The 17,302-nt window shown below is 42.9% G+C and overlaps 1 protein-coding gene and 1 long non-coding RNA gene across 2 annotated transcripts; one reads left to right on the top strand and one right to left on the bottom strand.

The window, feature by feature from the left end:
- The first annotated feature begins 5,929 nt into the window (after positions 1 to 5,929).
- On the top strand, positions 5,930 to 9,768 carry LOC147316785 (fatty acid synthase-like). Its single transcript, XM_086313335.1, has 4 exons — positions 5,930 to 6,278; positions 6,409 to 6,507; positions 6,948 to 7,199; positions 7,327 to 9,768. Exons 1-4 carry the CDS (start codon positions 6,189 to 6,191, stop codon positions 7,462 to 7,464), a joined length of 579 nt encoding a protein of 192 aa, XP_086169461.1. The 5' UTR covers positions 5,930 to 6,188; the 3' UTR covers positions 7,465 to 9,768.
- LOC147316784 (uncharacterized) lies at positions 9,608 to 12,897 on the bottom strand. Its single transcript, XR_015131735.1, has 2 exons — positions 11,294 to 12,897; positions 9,608 to 9,933 (listed from the first exon to the last, which is right to left on the bottom strand). It is a non-coding gene; the product is annotated as an uncharacterized LOC147316784 (long non-coding RNA).
- Positions 12,898 to 17,302: the final 4,405 nt, after the last annotated feature.

The following is a 17,302-nucleotide window of genomic DNA, read 5'->3' as shown; positions in this document are numbered from 1 at the left end:
CAGGATTTGAGAGTATATTCCTTTGGGTAACACCTAATAAGAATGTTGACCGCATTAACTATGTTCATTACAATCTGCTGAGACTTTCTAACCTAACCAGGGACGCCATGATGGGGTTCGCAGAACAATTGGGTCCAAGTTCTCTGATGGGAGTTCAAAATAGGATGGCGCTTGACATGTTATTGGCAGAGAGGGGAGGTGTGTGCTCGATGTTTGGAGATATGTGCTGCACGTATATCCCCAATAATACTGCCCCAGGTGGCTCAGTAACCCGAGCTCTGCAGGGCCTGAAAACTTTGTCTAAAACCATGCATGAGCACTCAGGGGCCTGTTCTTCGTACCGCGCTAAGTGAGTTAGCTGGATGAGATTGTTGACGATTTCGCGTGATCCTGGATCGTTCGGTTCCCCGAAGCCCATCCGGGACTTGCTGTCATAGCAACAGAGCCGTAAGCGTAAACCTGCTGGGGAGCAGGTTTACTTTATGTAAACCTGCTCCCCAGCAGGTTTACATAAAGTAAACCTGCTGGGGAGCAGGTTTACTTTATGTAAACAGGATTAGATCGCGGCCACGCAGGTATGTCCGCGTCATTCATACGAAAGCAACAGCGATATTCCACCACTGTTTCACCATAAATAAATAACATCAATGTAACTAAAGATAATGCAGCACTTGATCCTTTTATTGATTTCACACAGATACATACAGGTCATTCCCTAAAAAAGGGAAATGTACTATTAACATTCTATTACATGTATGTGATTATTACAGATGTAATTCATATTTCAGAGTAGTAATTGTAAATTACTTCGTGTAATCAAGATGAGAGACCACGGCTATAAAAGCGAAGGTGGATTTGGGAAGTCTGTCGCAGTCATATCCTGTCCGTTTACGCGAGCAACCCATTGCGGAAGGTGCAAGATTGATAAGGAGAGTCCTCAGAATTCAGCGTATATTGCGGGACAGACAGGATCCTTTAGCTCAGCGCGACAGTGTGCTCATAGAGAGATATCGATTTTCCCGTGAGGGTATTATTCACTTAACCAACTTGTTGACGAGGGGGTGCAGGACCACCACCTGTCTTTTTTTGCTCTGCCCTTTTCTTGGTTGCTGTTATGAACAAACAAACAGAGTATTCCAGGGTCTCTTTCCAAGAGACGACAAGCAATATAAGTGATAAATATTACCATTCTGTAGAATATTCTTATATTTCACTTTTACTTGTTCCCATGTTCTAGTGGGTCCTGTTGTGGCTCTAATGTGAAAGGGGATATAATATAACATATTATAATATAATATAATGTGATGTACCCTTGTTTGCACGAATTGAACTTTTGTCCATCTGTCACCCTGTATTTTTGAACTGTATTGACGTAGGTGTGATATGTTATCCTATAAAACCAGAACCCAGTGTATTTTTGTCAGAGCAACCCATTCTGTATGCTGACGGTTGGTTGTTCTCCTGTGATAATAAAACTCATCGTTTGATTGCACTTTTCCGGAGCCTCCGTTGTTTTTTGTCTGGTCTGAAGTTGATCGATTTCGCAACAGTATGCACAAATATGACCCAAGATGGGACTTGCCAACCTGGATTGACTCAATAGGAGTTCCCAGGGGAGTTCCAGATGAGTATAAGTTAGTTAATCAGATAGCGGCCGGCTTTGAAAGTGTGTTTCTATGGATAACTCCGAATAAAAATGTCGATCGCATTAACTATGTCCATTATAATGTGTTGAGACTCTCTAATCTCACTAGGGACGCGGTAGAAGGCCTTGCGGAACAATTAGGCCCGACGTCGTTAATGGGAATCCAGAATCGAATGGCCCTGGACATGTTGTTGGCTGAGAAAGGTGGTGTCTGTGCCATGTTTGGGGACATGTGTTGCACGTTCATACCCAACAATACTGCACCAGACGGTACGGTTACTAGGGCGCTTGAGAGTCTGAAAATGTTATCTAAAACCATGCATGAGCAATCAGGTGTGAACACTGGACCGGGAGACTGGTTCACGTCTGTCTTTGGGCAATGGAAGAGTGTTGTTATGTCTGCCATGTTTTCTTTTGTTGTTTTTCTTGTCATATTGATGATTGGATGTTGTCTCATCCCTCTGGTCCGGCGGCTTTTAGTAAAGATGCTGGAGAGAGCCCTGAGCTCAGGCTCAGCAGGTTCAGCTGCGCCGGAGTCCATGATGCCTTTGAGGGAGATTGTAGGCTGGACGGAGGAGTGAGACAAATCCTGGTGTAAGTTGGGCTCGCAAGCGAGCCCAAGAGGAGGAGTTGTCAAGAAAAACATGTAATTTCACTGCCATTATTTCATTATTATTTCATTAGTCTGCATCACTTAGTATCAGTTGATCATCACCATTATCATGTATCATTTATCATTTAGTAAATCTGCTTAATCTTGTATTCCAGAGCACGCAGAATAAGACACATTCCTCTGTAATATTCTATTATGCAAAAACCACCAGCATCTCTGTGGCTCCAGGCGGCCCAAAGTAAAGTCAGATGAGGACAGCGACCTTTTGTTGGCCTGGACAGACAATCTCACAAACTGCACACTCGGACACACAATTGTTTAGACCAGATGTTTTCCCTCATCCATATCTGGGAACATAAAGCCTGAGAAAGTGTTAGGTTTCTGAGAAGCTGAGTTCTAGGAAATGTTCTGACGTCATATTAGGCTATAAAGCTTTCTGTAACGAGCAGAGAAGATCGAAGACCGGCTTCCCACACTGTATAACTGTGTGTGTTTAATAAATCACTTTTTGGACACTTCTGGGGACTCTGTCTGTGCTTATTTTTCCTTCCAAATAAAAAGAACCTTTACAAAAGAACTGTGCATTTCGTGTTGTTAAGACTGTTTCATCTGGGACCATTTTGCAATCTAACACAAGCTTAATTAAGGATTCTGTTTGTTTTATTCCTTCTAAGCCCAAATGAATTTCTTGTGAATCTGTCTACTGTGAGCCTGGTGATTTTGTTACTGATGCCTGACTGCCAACTGTATAAAACAAAAAACTACACACAATATTCGAAGCACATAGCGCACAGTCGTAAATTCACCCTAATTTTGGTATGATCTGAGCTCAGGCACTGGGTGACTGAGCATAGCACTTACGCATGTGAGCGAGGGGGGAGAAACTGCTGCAGGAGAAGCGTAGACAGGCAGACAGAGGAGAGCTTAAGTTTGACCAGGTACCAAAGCAAATCATTCATACTGTACAAATAATGTAAATATGACGGTGTATCACAAAAGATTGATATCAAACTGATCACTTGACCCATATTACGTTACTTGCTCTTGGAGTGAATCAACAAATGGGGAAATGAAAATCCGAACAACAACAATGATGTTTTTTTAGAGAGTCTTAGCTTACATGTGTGTTTATTTCATATTTTCAGTTGTTTCCCTCCACGGCTAAACAAAGCACTGTAATCGGTTTCAGTTATGTACTGATGAACACAACAATTGACATAAGTGGCTTCTTTCAAAGAAAAAACTCAGGTAGATTTTATTTTATATATTATGCTTTGTATGTTGTTCAGTATATTTCTATGCAAAACAAGAGGAATTTCAATACACAGCAGTATATTCACAGCTGAAACCAGATATTTACATACACTTTAGGGAAAAAACATAAAAACATTTTTTTTTTCTGTTAAACATCAATTTACAGTGAACTTGCAACTAGAAGATCACTGGCTGCTCTCTGCCCAGCATGGAGGTCACTGCAAACTCTCGGTACCTCAGCAGAGCTGGCAATATCATCAAGGACTACTCTCACCCCAGCAACCAACTGTTTGAACTATTACCGTCAGGCCGACGGTACAGGTCACATGAAACCAGGACAAACAGATTCAGGGATAGCTTCTTTCCCAGAGCTATCACCGTAGTAAATAAGAACAAAAACAATTGAACCTATTCCATACCGTCACTGTCATTATATTATGCTGCTATTCATACTGTCATTATATTAATGCTGCTATTCTGTATATATTGTACAAACTATTGTTTGAGTACTTACGATTGTTTTTTTGTACTTTTTATATTTTACATTTATATTTATTATTGAAACTTGCACCAAGGGAGTGGCACTCCAATTTCGTTGTACTCTGTACAATGACAATAAAGGCTATTCTAACTTGTTTTGTTTTAGATAAATAAATATTGAAATATCTTTTGAATTAGTTAAATGTCAGAATATATATAGAGAGAGAGCTGTCTATTATTTATCACTTTCATCAAATTTAGGAGTACATATACACTAAGTTTATTGTTAATTAAGAAGAAAACTGCAGATGATTGCATTCTGATCTTAAGCAGCCTCTGATAGGTTAGTAGAGTCGGATTTTTTAGTAGAGTCCTCTGTCCTCTGCTGGATGTGTTGGAGAACACTTTCAGCCCTCTGAGGACTGCATACCACTGCCTGAGCCAAGCCAATGTGCCACTAAGCTCCAGCCAGTGTCCACACTGCCAGAGGTCTCCACACATGCTGGTTCGGTGTCTGTCTCCGCTGAAGGGTCAGAGGAACCCGTTTGAGCTGTCTGTCTCGGCTGGAGGGCCCAAGGGGCCCATTCAGCCACCTGTCTATGCTGAAGGGTCAGAGACCTGTTCGGCCTCCTGTCTCCTTTATAGTCGAAAAAGATGTGCTCCTGGTGCACTGGCCATTGCTGCTACTCAAATCGAGCGTGGACCTGGACCTCCAGCAGGCCCCGGGGACCTACGTCACACCTTGCTCTTGTCTCCCTTACAGCTGAAAAAGGTCCATGCTTGTGCCCTGGCCCTTCTGAAATTCCCTCTCCATTTAGCCGAGGCAGTGAGTCGGCCTCCTGTCTCCCTTACGGTCGAAAAAGATGTGCTCCTGGGCGCACTGGCCCTGCTGCTACTCACATCGGGCATGGCCCTTGCCCTCCAGCAGGCCCCGGGGACCCACATCCTCCCCTGCTCTACTCCCCCACTAGCTTCTTCTCCTGCAGTTACCCTCCACCACATATCCAGCACATATCCAGCTAACCCTAACCCACTACAATTCGTCCTGATTGTAGCACAAGTGGAACCAATAAGCAGGATTCATTGGCAAGCAGACAACCAGTTCCAACTACTGGGAAGAACCAGTGCGATGCATTTTGTGGTACGCGTCGTGGTAGCTCCTGCTAGGATTTAGGACAGACCTGAGGCTGATGAGAAGGATCTGGGTGTTGCAGGGCCGTCCTGGCTGACACGGCGCTGCGTGAAGCTCTGGGATGCTGCCTCTGGACTGGCACACTGGGGTGGTGGTTCCCCTGTTTAAAGACCTAGACCTGAGCGTGTGCTCCAACTGTCACACTCCTCAGCCTCCTCTATGCCAGGGTGTGTCTGTCAGTCAGGCCTCTGATTCAGGAGGAAGCAGTTTGTGTCCTGGTCATGATCACTGGAGCAGCTTGTTATCCTCTCGACTGCAGGGTCTGTGGGAGTTTGCACAACCAGTCTACATGTGGTTTGTGAGGCTTCTACTTTTGTAGGATCTTCATCTTACAGTACAAAGAGCATTTGCTGCAGCTGTTGTTGTGTTTTGGCGCCTCATGGATAACTTTTCATGTCATTTGAGTTTCAGGCTTGTTGGTGTTGCTGAGCTGTGTGCATCGTCTGCGTGGGTTTGTCAGCATAATGGGGCTCATATTAAAATGACTTTACAGTCACAGAGAAAAACTTTAAAACACAAAATCAACACTTTGAACCATCGTGGAAACTACGTGTCCTTACTTGTCATCAAATGATGAGTGTGCGTCCTCACCAGGTGTCACAATCATGTGTATCAAAACGTGTGTAACTGTTAAACAGCAAAATGTGTTAAAGCTGAAAGTCTGACTGTTCAAAGGTGAAACTACAAACACTTGTACATATACAGCTCCCTCCATAATGGCCTGAGGAAAACCAAAGACCTGATGTGATTTCATGTTTTCTTTGTTTCACAGTTTAAAAGTTTGTGGTTCTGTTCTCAGACCTTTGTCACTCACATGTTGTGCATCAGCTGTTTATGTCACTGTGCAGCCAAACTAACTCCCCTCATGTGTTTCCTTTGCAGCTGCTCCTCTGGATAGCATTGAGTCCCTGGCTGCCTACTACGTGAGCTGCGTCAGGCAGGTGCAGCCGGACGGCCCGTACAGAGTCGCTGGATATTCTTCTGGTGCCTGTGTAGCATTTGAAATGTGCTCTCAGCTGCAGACCCAGAATCAGCCTGTGGAGTTCCTGTTTCTCTTTGATGGCTCACATTCATATGTGGCAGCGTACACACAGGTCAGAGAAACACTCGCGCATCTTTATTTCATGTATATGCTGTATAGCGTGTGTGATGTTGGTTTTGAAGGATGAGCTCTGGTCACATGATCTGCATGTGAACAGGTTTAACTGTGTTTTTGATTTGCAGAGCTACAGAGCCAAGCTAACACCCGGCAACGAGTCTGAGGCTGAGACTGAAGCCTTGTGTGCCTTCATCCAGCAGTTCACTGGCATTGAATACAACAAGGTATACTGTCTCTGACCCACAGGTTCACACACAAGTATTCCTTTATGTGGCATCAGCGTTAAAGGCCACACAACCTGAGCTTTTGCCTCACGGCGCCTGTAAGGTAAAGATGGTGACTGTAACACAGTCTGGAGCTGCTGTTCCAGCACAGTCTGTGTGTGGTGCAGGTTTGACTCAACAATGATGTGATGTTTGGAGCTGTTATGGAGACTAAAGTAAAACATGCGGTTAAATCAAACCTTCGTACAGTTTCTCACTGAAAGCTGACATTTGTAACTCCTGAATATCAAAACATCTTCATTTTGCATTTTCATATACATAAGATCTGTGATGTTCATTAATTATGTGTCACTTACTTTTCTGAAAACAACAATATCTCCGCGAGCACGCGGTAACGTTTGCTATGAACTTACAGTCGTCTCCATGGTTACATCCTACAGCTTTTGGAGACTCTGCTCCCGCTGTCAGACCTGAATGCACGCGTCAGTGTGGCCGTGGACCTAATCACCTCCGCTCACAAGGACATCGACCGAGACTCACTGCACTTTGCAGCCTCCGCCTTCTACTACAAGCTAAAGGCTGCTGATGCATATGTACCTACTGCAAAATACCACGGCAGCGTGAAGCTGCTGCGCGCCGAAACCAGCAGCGAATATGAGCAAAACCTGGGAGCTGACTATAAGCTCAGCGAGGTACCGATGCACATTTACATCAGTCTGTAGTACTTATCTTCACTGTGCGTGTGTGCGCTTGTGTGTGTTTCTATAAACTCTGTCTGAGCCTTCCAATGTTCAAACTGTGTACTGCGTCTTTCTTCAGGTCTGTGATGGCGAGGTGTCGGTCCACGTCATCAAGGGAGATCACCACACTTTCCTAGAAGGCGCGGGGGCGGAGTCTATCAAGAACATCATTCATAACTCGCTGGCTGAGCGAGCTGTCAAACCAAGGGAGGGTTAAACATCCACCGTCTCTTCACCCTAATTCCTCAGCTTTCCCCAAACTAGACTGTAAATGTGTCGTTATAGGAAGTGTTTGCACTGCTTATGTTTACACGCTACTGTTATCCTAATATCCCAAATGTTAATGGTTAGTGAACCAGTCGACATCCCATCATCTCACAGCTCCATCGATTCCAACTGCAAGTTTTGTTTTTTGTTGCCATATGTTGTTGTTTGCAGAAGTTCATCCCACAACAAAATAACGTGGTTAAAAAATTAATGTAACAAAGTAACAAACACTGACACATTGATTGAATCCTGAATTACATAACATCACTCAAATTGGTGTTTCTGCTCATGCAGACATCAGTAGACAGGCAAACGCGCTGCGACCAGCCTGATGAGCGACTGTGGAGGGAGGGCTGACCCTGCAGCCGTGTTTCTGCACACTAACTACTCGTAACACAAGTTGGAGGCATTTCTTTATTTTGTGATATTTGTTTACTTTTCAGTCATGTGACCACACAGTCATCAGTTACAGTGGCAACCAGCAAATGTTTACGTTGTCAATAAGTTAACAACAAATTAAGTGTTTCATAAACTGTGTTTTAACAATGACACTCGTGTTACTGTAATTTACAGACCAGTTATTTCACTAATTCAGAAGAAAAACTGCTTCTCTTCATGATGGACTGTGTCAAACACACGCTGTTGTTCTGACAGACGCCTGTGACAGAGGCGTCGCTAAGGACCAAATGTGTCTCTTCAGAGGTTAATCAGAGATGTGAATGATCACTGTAACAGTGAGATCATATTTACTGATGTAACCTCTGAGAAACTGTTTCCTTTTAAAGGCTTTGGTCCAGAGATCTAAAACCTCAGCAAATAATCCAAACCTGAGTACAACAGCTGGCCTGAGACCTGTGATTGGGTCAGTGAAGGAAGCTGCTGATTGGAGATGAATGTGCTGAGGAGTCACAGTACGATGGACGTGACAATAAAGGCCTCTGTGTTTTATTGTAACATTTCTGTTATGTTTTGTAGGACTAATAAGGGCCTCAACAGTCGCTCAGTGTTTTCCTTCATTGTAACGAGCCTGTCCCGTTGGATCTATGATTCCTGTGCTTTTGTTGTCGTTACTATTTCTGATCATTTATCTTGTAAATATAGTTTTTGGGTTTTGTTTTTTAGAGGATGGGTCAGTTTATCAGGGACTGAAACACAAATCCTGTTGGCCCAGAAAATTCTTAGTCGCTGTTGGCGCCACCCGACCGTTTAGTTCAGACCATTAAAGTAACGACTGGTTCTATATGACACTTTTCTACATGCAACAAAGGTGGTGATGGAAGGAGGAGAACAAACTTTTTTGTCTGTATTTAATAGCACAATGAAGACCAGACAGCAAAGCAGGGAGGGAGAAATAAAGGGCCTCAGGTCAGAGTTGAACCCGGCCGCAGCATTTACCCCATGACCAGGTGACGTGGTCACCCGCCCGACCCTTACGCACAGCAGTATTTCACTTCAGCTACCAGGAGTATGTGGGTCGAGCATGCAGACTGAACTTTAGCTGCATGTTAGAAAGCCGAGTTTATGAATGAAGGCTAGAACAAATGTCCCGGCTGAAGGAGGAGGGGCTGCAGAGGTGTATAAACACAGGTGGGCGGGGCAGGGCTAGTGTGCAGGATGACTCAGTGACCTACACTGACCCGTGTTGGTGAACATTTTGTTAAAGTTAAATGTTTTCAAGCTGACAAGTAAATTATCCAGCGAGCTAAGTTGAGCTGACCGACGTGCAGTAAGGTTTTCATGCTCTTCACTAACAGCTGATCGCTGAGAATATATCAACAGTAATAATGTCCTGTAATTCCCACGGCTCTGTATGTCACACCTGCGTATGCTTCCCCATCACATTCATCACCTGTTCCTCTGGTGTCTCTGATTGGAGCACGCAGGTGTGTGGAGCAGAGTGAAATCACACACCTAATGCTGTTTTATTCAACCTGGATCTTGGAAGTTTTGATTAACATCAGTGTCAAACATGAACTAACTCTTTGTCCCCTTCAACATTACATGTTGTTTTTTGAAGTAACAGGTTCAGTGATCTTAAAAGGCTGCGGTAACGTGTCGCTGATAAAACACTGAGTCATTTTCAAATTATTCACTTTAGTTCAATTCAGCTTTATTGTTTTATGTGAAAGTCTCCATCCTGTGTCCTTCACTTATCTTTATCCCAGGTGTGAATTGTTCACAGGACTTAAAAGAAGGACGTGTCTGTGGAAAAGGCTCCGGCCAACCTAAACTCCTCCCTCATCAGGACACAGAAGAGCCGCTGAGGCAGCGCCTTGGAGTACGCTGCTGGTCGCGGCACACAGGTGCGCAACAAGATCTCTCGGCCTGCTGGAGGAGGGAAGTCTGGTACTCTGCTGCTTCCCCCAGTTTGCTTCTTGTCAGATCCCAAGTCCTCATCGACGGGCGCCAGAAGGGCAGCCTAAAAGGGCAAAGGTCAAATGTTAGCAAACAGCAACCGATTCTGAAGAAATGTGCTGTGTGATATTCAGAAGTACTGTAACCCGAGTCTCCCACAGAGACCTGATCCAGACTACAGCTCACAAACACAGCTCCTCTACTAACACCTCACTGCAGCTGCACGCTGCTGATCCTGTCTGTGATTAGAAATGATTTCAATAAAGTAAAACAGAGGCTCGTTTTCTATGAGCGTAAACAGGGATCTCTTTTTCAGTCTCAGTGTAACAAACGTGTTTACTGAATAAGTCTTTCAGTAAAAATGTTTTTGTTAATTCAGTAAAATCTGCAAAGATGACTTGTACTGTTGGCAGCAACAAACAGAGACAACAGAGTGTGGGACAGACAGGAAGTCAGGACACGTCTATGTGCTTCACAGTGGGACTAGAACATGAACATTTCTACACACACCACAGGCAGCAACTGTGCAAACCTCCACGTCACCAAAAACACCCTGCAGGTCCCATCAGAGCAACGGCAGAGAAAACAGATGAAAGGTCTGTTAGAGAGAAAAACGCTTCGCTGCTTTCTTACCTGTATGACACCAAAAGGGTTTTGTTTTTTTAATAATAAAGGCTTCATGTTTTACAGTTAAAGGTAAAGCTCATGCAAACATGCAGGCTTATTTGTCTGATCAATGCAAAAGTTCAAACATGTCTCTTTCAAGCCTCATTATCAGCTGAGATCATAGTAAAGACACAGACAGGATCCTGATCCATCTGTTCTTTATATAATTACTGTTTTTACTGTAATGTAGAATATCATGGACATAATACACAGACTGCAGCCTAAATACTGCTAAAAACAGCTCTTTTTATTTTTAAGGTTTCACGTATTAACCTTTTATTATAAAAGTCACCTGATCCTTAGCAGGTGTGTATACAGAAATACACCAGGTCATTATTTAAGCAAAGCGAAGCCAAACTGCTCCTGTGTGACAGATGAAGTCCACCTTTAAACAGCATTTAGATGCTGCTAATGAAACTCGATTAGTGGCAGCACTGGTCTGTGGGCTGGGGACACTGGTGCCACCAGTACAGCGCGCACTTTTCACAGCGCCACCATGTGGACCAAACTGTATTCTGGGTCAAACCTGATGTTTTATCATTTACACTGAACAAAAATATAAACGCAACACTTTTGCTTTTGCTCCTGTTTTCCATGAGCTGAACTCAGAGATATGAAACATTTTCTACAAACACAAAAGACTCGACACTCGCAAGCAATGTTCCCTCTAAGCTGCGCGCGTACACAATTGCGCACTGCTGGCACGGTCTCTGCACAGAAAATCTGCGTTGCGCGCACAAAAAAAAAAAAAAATTCACCTGAATTGAAATTAAAATGAAAACTTTAACAATCCTGTTTTGCAGTGTTAGTCAGTGACTGGCTGCTCCCGTATAGGATTAGAACGAGGCCACCTTATCCCGTAGTCCAGCCAATCACGCGATTCACATTCGTATATACGCAGCTAATCAACGTCGCTGTCAGGCTCTGACGCGTCCTTATGCGCCGACACCGGTGTTTTAGCAAAGCGGCTGATGTGGAGTGAAGCCACGTTAATGACAACGTGTACAACCATTGGAGATGTGAGCAGGACCGACGGAACAACTGACGGGAAAAGTGTGGACTTTATACCAGTTTTTAAATTGTGTTGATCGGCCGCGTACAACCAGAGTTATGATAAAAATATCTGCAATGTTTGGTTTTCTTCCTGAATACTGTCGTTGTTTATATTTACTGCGGGAAGAAACGGTGAAAACGCCGTTTTATAAGGAAAACGCTCGAAAGCCTGTGAGCAAAAACAACACCCCACCACCCTTTCCTATTGGTGGAAAAATGTACCATGTGGACCAATCAAAAATTATATGGCAAGGGTTAGAAACGGGAGGAAGTTTTAGGAGTGACGGCGGTGCTTGGAGATGTGAGAGATTTGCGACGTTTAGCGCAAATCTTATGTAGTGAGTGTGTAGTGTAGTCAGCAGTTTTGTTGTGTGTGTCAGAACAATGAGGCGACTGCTGAATGTTACAGGTGTTACAGCAGTGATACATCTGCTGTTGTCCTGCAGGTATCAGGCTGTTGTTCTCCTTCATCTCATAGTGGACACAAATTATTTTTTGGAGTGGCACAAATAATTTGTGTGGCATCAGATTTGATGCAGAACAGCTGATTGTTCTGTAAATAGTTTGAAATGTTTAATTAAAAAACGCCTTGGCTACATTTTTAGGTAAACAGCTGCAAAAAACTTTGTTTGCATAACTCGGTTACTTTTTTGAAGAAGTAACTATATAATTAATTGCCCAACATTGGTCATTATATCCTGTATTTTGCAGACAGAGTTACAGACTCTCTCCCAGACCACAGACTCATAATACAAGTCAGAGCTTTATTAAAAAAAAAAGAAAGAAAGAAAGTTGTGTTTTCAAAATTAGAGTTATTTTTACTTCCAATAGTGTTAACATACTGCACAGGTCAGGAACAAGATTTTTTGTTACATTTTCATTGTAAGTGGGCTGAAGCAGTTAATTAAAAGTAGTCTAACATGCCACACCTGTGAGGTGTGGCATGTCAAGGTGCTGATTAGACAGCATGAATATTGCACAGGTGTGTCTGAGACTGCCCACAATAAAAGGCCACTCTGAAATATGCCGTACATGTGTAGCACAATGACACACATGTCGCAAAACCAGTCAGGATCCGGTTCAGCTCATGGAAACAAAAGTGTTGTGTTTATATTTGTGTTCAGTGTAACAAATACTGAGACGTCTAATAATGTTGTGTGTTGTTCATCTGAGGACGCTGCAGAGAACCAGATTATTTTTATTATCCTGTTTGTCTGTTATGTGAACCTTTAGAGGATGTACCTTATAAAGACTGAGTGTGTTTATCGCACTATGTTAAATGTAACTGTGAGCGACACGAGGCTTACTGCTCATGGTTACCTCATCAGTGGTGAAGTCAGCCAGCTTGATGCAAGAAAGAGGAAGAACAAAAGGATGAAAGAGCAACACACAGATGAAAAACAAAAACAGACTTTCTAACCGACAGAGCTGAAATCTGAACATGTCACCAGCTGCAGGAGGCAACGCTCTGAACCACGTCGTTCCTCCTCCAGATGGAGCTTTTACTGCCTATAGTCTCTTGACATACAATGGTTGGATTGTCCTATGATACTGTATCAGCTGAGCCTCAAATTCTTATGATCTCGAGCTTCAGTCTCAGTGAATCCTTAGTTGGCTCAGATGCATCATCTGGTGTTTGAGTGTAACAAGGTGGTTGTAACACAAAAGGTGTGTATGTGTTTGTGTAAACAGGTGAGTGTGGTTTGTAGTGTCCAACTAAAGCAGCGTGTCTAACCAACCACATCTCCAGGGCTGAATCAGGTGACCACGAGCCATCGCTCCACAGCTGCTGAGGGAGCTACAACCCTCATTCAGCCTTTCATAGACATACGGCAATGAACTGTATGAACAATAAACTTTATTCATACACACAAATCCCTTTAGGGTTGTGTCAGCGAGGGCAAACGTGCCACATCAAATACATGGAGCTACAAGCTGTGGTGACCCACTGTCAGTAAGGGAGCTTTATTACACACACACAGCATCAAATCATAACAACAGTTACCTCAAGCTACTTCTATGTTATAAGGCAAAGACCCTGCAGTTACACAGGGAAACATTAGGTGACCGTCTGTGAGCGACAGTGGGAACCAAAGCCTCTAACAAACATCCATCGATAGATGAGGGGCAGACGGGCTGAATGCAGAGAGGTCTACTAACACATGTTGAGTGAAGAAGAAACACCCAGTGCATTATGGGGAACTTAGACCTATAACTTAGACCTGTGTGCGCCTTAGCATATGCTACTTCCGGCGCATAGCGCTTAGTTTCCGGTGTGATATTCGCTCCTTGTTCACGGTCGGGTTTTTCAACCAAATGGACGAATCAAGTGGCAATTTACATTTTTCGAGATGTCAAATGTATCTGTAGATGATGTTGATCGACTTGTCGATATTGCCCCCCCGCGCCTCAGAGCAAACGAGAGAAAGGATTCAGATTTTATACTTCTCAGTATCTGTAAACAGCGCTCCCTCGTTTATGTTATAAATAATTATAAATTTGTTGTGTTTTCTTTAACAATGTCAGAAGGAGAGAGGCACTGAGGCACCGTCTTCCGCCCCCCGATGCTTCTGCTGCGCCTCCTCCTTCTGACAGGAACTGCCTACAGAACAAGCATGAATGATGCCTGAGTGGACACACACAACTCACAAGTTCCTGGCTCTGTCAGCTCCTCTGCAGAGGGTTTCCCTAAGAAGGTGGACCTAGCAGGGTCACCGGGGGACGGGGAGCTGTGCCTCACGGCCCTCACTTCGTCGGAGAAACCCTCATGCAGAGTTCAGAAACTTGTGTGTTGAGTATGTCGCTGTGAGCCTCCACCATTTAACTAGTGGGTGCAGCCTGAACTGTCTAGAGACAGACCAGACCAGCTGCACAACACAGACACTTCCAACCTGAGGACAAATCTAAGAGAACAGAAAAAGGAAAGGAAACTTAGCTTAGAACCATGCAGCGCTACAGGAGACGGCAGCACTGCAGAGGTGAGGACCGGCACCTGTTTGAAAGAGACAAATGCACACAAAATAAGTGTTTGTTGTAGAATGTGCAGCATGAAAGTAGCATGCATGTTTTGCATAGAACTGTTTTATGCATCTGCATTTCACAAAGAATGACAAATTGGTATACGGGACAACAAATAAAATCTAATGTATAGAAAAAAGATAATAGGATATGCCCATGACAATAAGAATGATAAAGGACTTCACAAAGTCAATTTATTGCTAAAGTGTGATCTTAGAAAATTGCTATTGTGCACCACACTAAACAGAACAAATTCTGTCAAAACTTACTTTTGCAAGATCCCACAAATGTTTTGCAAGATCTTGAGAGTTTTTTTCTTTGCATTTATCATGCTTCCATCAATACCTGTAAAGCTGTACAGAGTACTGCAGCTGGTTGTTAATGAATGCAACAAAGACCACCAGATCAAAGTACACCTAGCCACGAGTGTTTCCCCTTCCACTGAGCACTATCTTCATCTCGCAAAATACATGTTCAAATTTTTTTTCTTCAATGTGCCTTGCGAGGCTCCATAACATACCTATCAATCTGTGAGTATTTCTCAGAGGCTGCAGCAACTGCAGCTTTTGAGGAAGTTGCAACAGCACATTTGTGAATTCTCACGCGTAGCCCTACAGGAACACCCACAGTTACAAATACCATAGCGACCAACATCAGTGCTACTACTGCCCACAGTTCATGTAAAGGAAACATAACGGTGTCATACAATAAACTACAGAATCAGCATTGTTGTCTGTGAAGGTTCTCAGTCATTCAGGTCATCGTAGTCAAAGGAGCTTGTAAAGAAAAGCGTCTGGACTTCTTTAAGTTGCTTGAAGACGTTTCACCTCTCATCCGAGAAGCTTCTTCACTTCATCAGCATTGTTGCACAATTCAATCTTGTTACCCTTCTTTAAAGTCCACCACCTGTGCTGCAAGTGAAGTTGATGCATTAACACATTGAAAGTTGTGGCACTTCTCATTATTTGACGTGCACAGCTGCTCTGTGTGAGGGTCAAACATTTGTTTATTCAACACCTGTGAAGGTATCAGAAAAAATGCATAGATAGCAAGAGAAGCAAATTAAAGCACTGCACGTGCTTTACGTGCTATGACATGCTGCACGTCATAAAACCCAGTTTCTTGATTAACATTTTTAAGAGTTAAGTTGTAATACTTTTGTGCATTATTAAAACAAATCCTAAAATTCTGTATCACTGTGCTGTTACGAGAAGGTAGCTTGAATGTAGGTATCTGGCCCTGTGTAAATCTTGAGCATGAGTGATGTTGTGGGACAGTGCACCAACTACACAGGTACAACAGCCGGAGAACCAAGAACCAGGAACAGCTACTTGGCGATCCCGACACAGACTCCAGCTTTCCATATCTGCATCTGCAATGAATATTAATAGAGATAAAATACAATCTTTTATCCTGTCTTCCTTCTCTCAGCCCAACCGGTCGCAGCAGATTTGGTGCTATATAAATAAAATTGAATTGAATTGAATACAATTTGCGCTCTCAGAGTGCTTCTTGTTTGTTTTTGTTGTAATCTGACTGTGGATTTTGATGTTTTTAAAAGCATAATACAGCAAAAAAACAAACAAACAAACAAACAAAACCCAGAAGGCCTTTTAAATTTCTTTAAATATTGTTCTGCTTTAGTCAAATCAAAAGATTGTATATTATTAACTTGAAATTGAATTGTGATTTTAATTTTAGGAATAGAATTTTAAGAATATTAGTTTTTACTGTCTCCAAATGGACAGGTAAAAAGCAGCTTTGAATTGACAGACCTCAAATAATAATATATTTCTTGGATTCGAGGGGGCACCCAAACTCCACCTACACTACTGTGCTAGACAGCAATATCACAGAACAGTGAACTCTTGGCACACACAAAAAATCCCCAGTGTAATCAATCCTCCACAGCAATGAAACACTGGATTATTGGGTACAGACACTCTCTTGTAGCCAAAAGGTCAGAGGGTTAGTCCTTTCCAAAGCTATCAAAACATCATTTAGCAGGGCAGCGGCAAACAGTGTCTGAAAAGTGACTTTTCATAACCACTGTCATACTTATTAGATATTAAATTTACAATTGTTTTCTTCTCTGTATTGTTATCCATTCAGAACCAATACAATTATCCTGATAGATGCAGAAGGGAATGTGATCTTCACAGAGCGCACCATGCTTGACTGTGACACAACCAAATGGAGCACCAGTTCTTTCCAGTTCAAACTGCAGGAGTGAAGACACAATGGAGGAAACCTACTCTGTGCCTTTCTGCATCATCTCTCCTTCCGTTACCTTTTCCTCACCATCTCCTTCAGCTGAGCCTCATGTGACCGCAAAGACTCATCAGCACTTTTTTTATTCAGCTAGTCACTAGCTGCCTCGTTAACATCAGTTTCATATATTTCTTACTTTTGATTTAATTTAAAGATGTATGCTAATTTTTAAAAAAAAGTAAAGATGCCAAAGGACATTTAGAGTTTTGTAGAGGAAAATATTTTACCTACATGTCATGAACCTTCTCAAAAATTATAGCTTGAATGTAATTTGGTAAATATAAGATTGGTGTGATGCCATTTTCTGTCATGAACGCTAGACATTGTGGCCCTTTCACACACATGGCAAAAGACAGGAGATGATCTGTGTTAGGCACATTACATGCAGTACGTTATGACTGGTTCTGACATTAGTGGTTTTAAAT

The sequence above is a fragment of the Aulonocara sp. 'chitande type north' Nkhata Bay genome, linkage group LG12 (genome assembly GCF_057382095.1).
Source record: "Aulonocara sp. 'chitande type north' Nkhata Bay isolate Kocher_YH1m ecotype deep benthic linkage group LG12, A_spYH_male_GT1.1, whole genome shotgun sequence".
Classification (NCBI taxonomy): Eukaryota; Metazoa; Chordata; class Actinopteri; order Cichliformes; family Cichlidae; genus Aulonocara; species Aulonocara sp. 'chitande type north' Nkhata Bay.
The sequence above is the reverse complement of the archived record's forward strand: the minus strand, read 5'-3'. Positions and strand labels throughout refer to the sequence as shown.